The sequence below is a fragment of the Saimiri boliviensis genome, chromosome 8 (assembly GCF_048565385.1).
Source record: "Saimiri boliviensis isolate mSaiBol1 chromosome 8, mSaiBol1.pri, whole genome shotgun sequence".
NCBI lineage: Eukaryota > Metazoa > Chordata > Mammalia > Primates > Cebidae > Saimiri > Saimiri boliviensis.
The window spans coordinates 15,460,243-15,469,476 of NC_133456.1; the positions used below are offsets into that span (position 1 = coordinate 15,460,243).

A 9,234-nucleotide genomic window follows, 5' to 3' on the forward strand; every position below is an offset into this window, starting at 1 on the left:
CCACTGATTGCAAGAGCTCTATGCCCTGCCCCCATCCTAATATATACATCCCACACTTCGATTGCTCCAAACATTCTGGGAACATCCCACTCCCACCCACCTCACCCACCACAGCTCCATCTGCCCCTACTCTGCCCGCAATTCCCTTAAGGCAGAGCTCCCAGGGCCAAGATTCAAGTGCCTCAGAGTGAGCAGAGAAAATCCTCACAGTTAACTTGACCTCCAGGAAGTGGCCACTGGGGGCGTTGTGGCCATTCATGAGCACTGAACCACATAAAAAGAAGAACTTTGTCCCCTTCTTGTCATTTTGAAAGACTGTGAAACTGGAGTCAATTCTCCATCATCACGCAGGAAGCTGAGTACTTCCTACTCAGTCAGGACATTGAACCTTGACTTCATAAAAACTCGGAAAACCCCAGAAACAGACTTCACGGACAAAGTCCCTGGGAACCAGAGTAAGTGGCACTTGCTTTTTCTGTCTGATCTTTTACTGTGGAGGGCAGTCTTGATCAAAGACATGCATGCAGCTAGGCGCTCGTCGAAAGCAAAGAATTCTTCGAGGGTGGGGCAAATGTCCTAAATAGCCCATGAATGCAACTCCAAGGCAATTAATACTGTAGCAATATTGAGAATGGTGGATTTATAAGGTTAGGTGTGCAGATGTGAAATAGGCTCTTCTGCTAAAAAGGAAGCTTTCTTGAAAGATTGGCTGTTGGTTACTGATTAAGAAAGTCAGCCAGTACTAAGGGACAGAAGGTGTTTTCTGTGGAAACCTATTCAGCAAGAAATCACTTGCCAAATTCCCCCATGTAAAGGAAACCCAAGCACGGTATATACATAAATTATAGCAAGAGGGAAATATTAGTTAGAAAATTCTCTGCAGATGGAAGAATTATTTGATACTGAACCTATCTCTTAAGAAAACTAGAACCAAGGATCCTCGAAATCAGCACTGCTGCCATTGGAGGAGGTAGGTTTTCACTCACCCAAAGGCAAGGAGGTGGCCAGATGGTCTCGGGGGGCACCTGCTCTGCTCTAATAACAAGACACAGGTTAGGATTTTGTTCTCAAGATAGAGGGGCATGGTGGCTCTTTATAGGTCTCTACTTCATAGGTGATCGTAGTGGGTCCCAGATTTCAAAGAGGTGGAAACTCCCAGAAGTTTGCACAGCCTGTCACCAGGCTATGTGCCACTCTCTAATCCTCTAGTTTCCACACTGAGCAGTGGAACAGCTCTGGACTGTTCAGAATGTGGGGCCTGGGCAATGATGTGCTGGTAAATATTCAACAAATGACTCTCCTGAAGAAAAGATCCCAGCTTTATAACGTTTGCTGATTTTCATGGTATAAATGCTCCCAACTGTGGTCACTTTCAAGCTACCAATATGTTGAATGTGGAGTTGGGAAAAGATGCATGTAATTGGCATTTGTGAACCAGTGTAAACCAGCCAGAACCCCACAGGTCTGGGTGTCTTTCACCATTATAGACTGCTCTATCTCTGCTCAGTGCTTCACCAACTCCCAAGCTGGAGGACACTGGCAGTGGGGGGGTCCAGGATCCAGGACTATAGCTGACCACTGTGCAGTGGCCTTGAGGCAGACTTCTGCCGTAGAATACAGCAGGGCTGGCAGATTAGATGGCAACATGGTCCTTTGGTTTATCTTCTCAGGCTCGTCCCAGATCACCTCCCTTTAGGAAGAGCATGCCTTGGAGTGGTTGCCTGGTGCTTAACAAGTTGGGGAAATAACAAATGGAGTTGGAGGTGGAGGGGAGGCAGTTGTGGAGGTGACTCGGTTTAAAATGGCACCTGACAATGTTGACCCAACTTGCCTTTGCCAAACCTTCCCAGAAACTAGACTCATGAGGTCAGCCTCACACCAGCTGCTCTTTGTGCCTTCCACGCTGTTTGCTTACTTCCAGTGTTAACCTGCCAGCCCACTCGAAAGTGCTGACTACCAGACTGAGCTGTCTGCCCTCGTCAGCAATGGCTGCGGCCGCAGAAATCAGAAACTGCCAACATAGCTTTGTCAGTGACTGGTAGCCTCACTCCCTCCATAAATAAGGCTGATCAGGTGTCTCCAGAGATGGAGGAGTGGGCCAGGGGATGGATTTGATGGAAAATTAAAGCTCCTCACTTCCCGCCCTAATAGAGTATCACCCCTTCCAGCCAGGGTGCCCTGTACCCTCCATGCACCTTAATTTCCCTTACAGTGGCTATTGCAAAAACGTGAATTGTGTAAGCAGGAAACATTCCTCAAGGAGAGTAGGAGGAAGAACACCATTGACCCAGGTTTAAGACAGAAATTATAAAGCAGGTGCTACCTACTTTACTGATTGGTATTTGGGTCAAATCAATTTAGACTGGTATCAGTAGACTGACAATTTCAAATGTCATTCACATGGAAGGGACCACCATTGTCCATCATTATAAAGAAAAATCACTTTCTAGATTAACTACAAAGAGATTTGGCAGGAGGGACACACAGACAGGGTGTACCAGCCAGCCTGGGACATCCTGGACATTGGTGCCTGGGACACACGGGTGGTGACAGGCCTCAGGGAAGGGCTCCTGCAGGAAAACAGATCTCTCAGGGAAGTTTCCTGAGAAAAATGCCCTGGCCTGGCCCTTGCCAGGCCTTCAATAAGGGGCCTGGCCCTTGCCTATGCGGTGGGGGAGGGCACTTTTCTCATATATAACCCCACAGTATCCACAAGATAAGAGTTACTTTCCCACATTACAGATAAGGAATGAAACCCAGAGGGGTAGACTAATTTATCCAAGGTCACAAAGCTGGTAGGTTACACCTAAGCCCATACTCCATTTGGGGAGGCATCTTGAATAAGCAATTGGAAAGGATTCAAAAGGTGTGCCAAAAAAGCAGGGACTGGGAGAAGTACTGCAAAGGCCACCTACAGAGTGATTCTTTTTTCTTTTTTTCTTTTTTTTCTTTTTTTGCTTTAAGGCACCCCTGGGTAAAATTATCTAAGAGCTTATCTCAGCAGAATTCAGCTAGCCACTGTGTAACATCACCTCATAGCTCTAGGCCATTTGGAGCTCTTCCTTCCCTGATACCCAGTTTTCCCTTTTTCTGACCAGCCCACCTCCCTCCTCCCTGCCTGCACTTTCCTCTGAACCCTTTCAGGAGGTCTGCAGTGACCGTGGATCTACCTGTGCCACCTAAGGGTTGTGCAGTGTGGGTCAGGCTCAGCCCACTCTGGTGCCCTCAGTATCCTCATCTCCAGAATAACGGCATTGACCTACTAGGATTTCGCTATGGCAACACCACTGGTATTTGGGGCAGGATGACGTCTGCACTGTAGGACATCCTTGGCTCTGCCTAGCATCCCCCAGTCTTGGTGACAACAACAACAAATGCCCACACACTTCCAAGTGCCCCAAGGGTACTAGGTCACTCTCAGCTGAGAATCTTTTCAGACCGAAAGCCATGAAGATCTGTACGTTTTGACTCTGAGCCAGGACTGTTTTCCTTCTCAGTGACAGCAGCAGGAAAGCTTAATGGTGTCAGGGCTATGCATCTGGGCTTGAGCTCCAGCTCTGTTCTCACGAGAGGTATGTCCTTGAACATGTTTCCTAAGCACTCCGAACTTCTGTTTCATCACCTCTTAAATGAGAACAATAATGGGACCCCTCCAGGGCTATTAACACTAAGTCCAGTGCCTGGCCCATGGGGGTGCTTAGGAAGTATTGGTTACCAACAGTGTGGTAAGGTCTCTGGTCTCCCTCTGGCTTTCCACCCACTGAATTTCTCCCTTACAAACCTCTTTTGAATTAATGATTTGTGCACTCATTTGTTTATCGCTCCCACTCCCTGTTAGACTATAGATTCCTAGAAGGCAGAGAAGACCTGGGTCTCTCTAGCACTTCGTTTTGTCCCCACGGCATGGCACACAGAAGGACTCAATAAACATTTATCGAGGGCTAGAGAAATGTCACCACTGCCTTGTCTTGACTGTCCTGAGCTCACTGCCTTTAATAGCAGAGTAAAGACAAACTCTTTTTTTTTTTTTTTTTTTAACCTGTAGGAGAAGCCAGGATGGAGACTTCAGCCACCACAGAGGACTATGACATGATCACAGAGTTTGACTATTCGGATTCGGCTCCGTGCCACAAGGCGAACGTGAGGGCCTTTGGGGCCAAGCTGCTGCCCCCGCTGTACTCCTTGGTATTTGTCATTGGCCTGGTCGGCAACATCCTGGTGGTCTTGGTCCTTGTGCAATACAAGAGGCTCAAAAACATGACCAGCATCTACCTCTTGAACCTGGCCATCTCTGACCTGCTCTTCCTGTTCACGCTGCCCTTCTGGATCAGCTACCAGTTGAAGACTGACTGGATTTTCGGTAATGCCATGTGTAAGGTCCTCTCTGGGTTTTATTACACAGGCTTGTATAGCGAGATCTTTTTCATCATTCTGCTGACGGTCGACAGGTACCTAGCCATCGTCCACGCCGTGTTTGCCTTGCGGGCACGGACCGTCACTTTCGGTGTCATCACCAGCATCATCATTTGGGTCCTGGCCATCTTGGCTTCCCTGCCAGGCGTGTACTTTGCCAAGGCCCAGTGGGAGATCACTCATCACACCTGCAGCCTTCATTTCCCTCACGAAAGCCTACGAGAGTGGCAACTGTTTCAGGCTCTGAAACTGAACCTCTTGGGGCTGGTGTTGCCTTTGTTGGTCATGATCGTCTGCTACACAGGGATCATAAAGATTCTGCTCAGACGACCAAATGAGAAGAAATCCAAAGCTGTCCGTCTGATTTTTGTCATCATGATCCTCTTCTTTCTCTTTTGGACCCCCTACAATTTGACTACGCTTATTTCTGTTTTCCAAGACTTCCTGTTCACCTATGAGTGTGAGCAGAGCCGACAGCTGGACCTGGCTATTCAAGTGACGGAGATGATCGCCTACACGCACTGCTGTGTCAACCCTGTGATCTACGCCTTCGTCGGCGAGAGGTTCCGGAAGCATCTGCGACAGTTGTTCCACAGGCGTGTGGCCGTGCACCTGGTTAAATGGCTCCCCTTCCTCTCCGTGGACAGGCTGGAGAGGGTCAGCTCCACGTCTCCCTCCACAGGGGAGCATGAAGTCTCTGCTGGGTTCTGACTCAGACCACAGGAGGCCAACTCAGAACCAGCAGGGATGACCTGCCAGGCACACGGGGCCAGCAGCCTGGCTCTCCCAGGCGGGTTCTGACACTTGGCACAGCATGAAGTCACAGCCACCTGGGGTAGAGAGGGAGTGCACTGGTAGCTTAGACTAAACCGCTTCTGGGGCTTCAGTCTTTTCCATGAACTTCTTCCCTGGTACAAAGGAGACAAATGAGCAAAACCAAATATTCCAGAGACTGGGACTAAGCTTACCAGAGAAGGGCTTGAGCTCAAGCAAGATTTCAGATTTGTGACCATTAACATTTGTCAACAAAGTCACCCATTTCCCCACTATTGCTTGCACAAACCAATTAAACCCAGCAGCGGTGACTGTGGGCTCCATTCAAATCGAGCTCTTGGAGCTCTTGAGCCGTGGGAGACACTGATGCATGAGGAATTTATTCTTCCATCACCTCCCCCACCTGCCCACTGCCAAAGAACTTGGAAACAGTGATTCCCACAGTGACTCCACTCTGAGTCCCAAAGCCAATCAGTAGCCAGCATCTGCCTCCCTCCCCCACCCCCCACTCCCACCACAGGGTTTGGGCTCTTGAAATCCTAGGGAACATAGAACTCATGACGGAAGAATTGAGACCTAATGAGAAATAGAAATGGGAAACTACTATTGGCAGTGGAACTAAGAAAGCCCTCAGGAAGAATCTTTATATTCACTAAAATCAAACAACTCAGGCAGTGGGCTAAGCACAGGTCATATGAATAACACGTCGCGCTGCTTAAAATAGCCGTAAAGGAGACGGACTCCTCACTTCCGTTCGCCCTTCCTTTCGTTCTATTTTTCAGACTCTCCCTTCCCTTTAAGTTGGGTGATATGTTGGTAGATTCTAATGGCTTTATTGCAGAGATTAATAACAGGCAAAAGGAAGCAGGGTTGGTTTCCCTTCTTTTTGTTCTTCATCTAAGCCTTCTAGTTTTACGGGTCAGGGTTCTGACTGCTACCTTGGACTTGTCAGCAAAAAAATTGGCCTGCTGTGTAAGCTGGCAGGATTTGTAGTTGATAGGGGGTTGGGAGGAAAGTGTCTGCTAGGAAGGGTGGGGTGAGATTCTATGTAGATGTAGGAGGCCAAGAGGGCCCTTAACTCAAAGTAGCTTATTTATCCAAAATGTTCTGGATGCGTCATCTCTAACCAAGTACCCCCCATTTATCATGCCTTTGTTTCCTTTGCCCTCAGATGTATATTTCTTTAAAAATCAATTTCCTAAACCATCATTCTCAGCAAACTGACACAAGAACAGAAAACCAAACACTGCGTGTTATCACTCATATGTGGATGTTGAACAATAAGAACACACGGATACAGGGAAGGGAACATCACACGCTGGGGTATGTTGCGGGGTGGGAGGCTAGGGGAGGGACAGCAAGCGGGGTGGGGAGGTTGGGGAGGGATAACACTGGGAGAAATAGCTGATGTAAGTGACGGGGGTTGGAGACAGCAAACCACCATAGCATGCGTGTACCTATGCAACAATCCTGCAAGATCTGCACATGTACCCCTGAACTTAAAGTACAATAAAAAAAATCAATTTCCTAATAACAAAACTTATTTCTAAGACAGCTTAAAAAAAAAAAAGAAAAAAGAAAACACCCCAAACACTAGAATTATCTACACTTCTACTACCCAAAGAAAAAATGTGCTTACTGTGCACTTCTGGGTGGATTTTCTTTAAGTTTGCTTTTTGTTCTGTGAATATTCATGACAATAATGAAGATGGACTTCAATTGTACTCAGTGTTCTGTTGCTGGTTTTAATCAGCAGCATGTTGTGATCACTTTCCCAGGTCAACAAAACATTTCCCAGCACTGTTTTTGGTGCCTGCACTGAAGTCTATGGCAGGGATGCAGCCCAATTTATTCCACCCATTTAGTCACTATTGCTTGCACAAATCAATTCAGCCAGAAGTGGTGACGGTGGGCTCCATTCAAAGCAAGCTCTTGAGCCATGAGAGACACTGATGCATAAGGAATGTCTGTTCTTACACGGTGCTCAGCTCAGGGTGCCAGACAGACACAGGGACGTCAACAGGACCCAGGGAGGATGGCAGGGTGTGGAGGGGGGTACTGCAGAGCTCAGGGTGCCAAGGCAGTAAAAGAGAGAAGGAATTATCAGTCAGGCACCCTAAGCTAACGGGTGTCCCATCTTACCACACAGTGACACCACTGGGCTGACCTCTCTCTCTCCTTTTGTGGACACTAGAGCTGCACCCTTACCAAGCCACCCGCCCCCTTCAGTGGGAACTGTGTTTACATGTGGTCTTTATACAAAGAAGCTGCTGTCATGACGGTCTCGAAAACTTTTGTCTGGGGTAGAGGAGGTCATGCCACGTGGGCTTACACTCTCATGCAGAAAATATAGACAAATGTAGGCCTTAGGAGTCCAGGTAAATGTCAACTCTCCAGTTGTAAACCCACCAGCTCTCTCAGTGTGTGGAAAGGAGGCCTAACTGAATTGAGAAATATTTGTCTACTGCTTTAGTAAAACAACACTGCATCAGAAACAGTATTTGGTCCGCAGTAAAATCATAATGTGGAACATTCCACAAGATCTTCCAATTCCATTTTGAAGTAATACTTGTTTTTCCCCTTATTACAAAGGGAATTTCTAGCTGTAGAAAACCAGAAATAGCTTAAACACACACACACACACACACACACACACACACACACACACACACACAAAGAAAATGAAAGCACCTGCAATTCTGCTCCTCAAATATAGCCCCCCTTATTATACTACCATTTTAGTAGGTTTCCTTCTAGCACTATTTTCTAAATGCACACACATACATAGGCAATCACACTTAATATTTCGTGTGCATGTAACCTCGTAACGTTTGATACATAGTAAGCACTAAGTAAATGCTGGCTGAGTGAAGCTCAATCTCTGAGCTCCAAGTCCTAGTCTATAAAATGAAGAGGAGCCTAGTATCTACCTCATAGTGCTGAGGAATTAAATAAAATAAAATTAGGGAAATTTTGTTTTATTTCTGAGGATTAAATAAAATAAAATTAGGGAAATCAGGCAGTATTCCTCCAACATTATCCAATAAGACATCTGCCAGCACCTTTCCTTGGTCACTCAAGCCATTCCAGCTCCTCCTGACTACCTCCCCCACCCCTCCCTGCGCTAATGGAGCACAGCCCCAGACGCGACAGCACTATTGCTGTCCCCATTGTTTTCTCGATTTCATCCTTACGGAAAGGCTGCTGGAAGAGCACAAAGGAATTCCTTCTCCCCTATCCAGACTCCCCATTTGTCAGCATTTTACCACGTTTGTCTTAAATTCATCATTCTCTAGGTGATTGATAGATAGATGATAGATAGATAGATAGATAGATAGATAGATGGTAGATCAATAGATCTAGATGCTAGATATAGAAAAGTAGATATAAAATGCTATTTTTTTTCTCCACAATCATTTGAGAGCAAGTTACAAATATGATGCCTCATTATCACCATTACCCTCAGAATGTTTTTACTAGCAAGGATTTTCTCCCACATAACCAAACTACGAAACGGATATGGACACAATATCACCATATTATCTGTAGCCCTGTTTCCAATTTTGCCCACTTTCCCAATAATGTTCTCTCTAATCCCTGGGTCCAGAATTCTGCCGCCACCTTTCCTTGGTCACTCAAGGAAATTCTGGACCCTGGGATTATAGAGGACATTACTGGCAAAGTGGGCAAAATTAGTTGTCTGCCCCTCTAGTCTCTTTCAAGAGCAGTTCCTCAGGCTTTTCTTGTCTTTCATGACTTCAGCACCTAAGACCAACACTGCAACTACCTGATAGACAAGGATTCCTCTATTTGGCTTACTGGTATTTCCTTAGATTCAGGTTATGAAACTAGGGCAGGAATCACACAGAATGGATGCTGTGTTCCCATTGCATAATATCAGAATATACCTGATGCCAACCGTCCCTGCCACTGGCTATGTTAAACTTTATCACTTGCTTGAGAAGGTATCTACCAGTTTTCGCCACTGTACAGCATTTTGTACTTATTCCTTAATAAGTGACAATTATTAGTTCATTTCCTTCTGAA

At 46.4% G+C, this 9,234-nt stretch overlaps 1 protein-coding gene across 1 annotated transcript; it reads left to right on the forward strand.

The window, feature by feature from the left end:
• The first annotated feature begins 283 nt into the window (after positions 1-283).
• On the forward strand, positions 284-7,891 carry CCR1 (C-C motif chemokine receptor 1). Its single transcript, XM_039477422.2, has 2 exons — positions 284-455; positions 4,046-7,891. The coding sequence occupies exon 2, from the start codon at positions 4,057-4,059 to the stop codon at positions 5,122-5,124; it is 1,068 nt and encodes a 355-aa protein (XP_039333356.1). The 5' UTR covers positions 284-455; positions 4,046-4,056; the 3' UTR covers positions 5,125-7,891.
• The last annotated feature ends 1,343 nt before the right edge of the window (positions 7,892-9,234 follow it).

Bases quoted from the DNA above. Each gene is read 5' to 3' on its own strand.
- CCR1 (XM_039477422.2), top strand. From the start codon at position 4,057: ATGGAGACTTCAGCCACCACAGAGGACTATGACATGATCACAGAGTTT.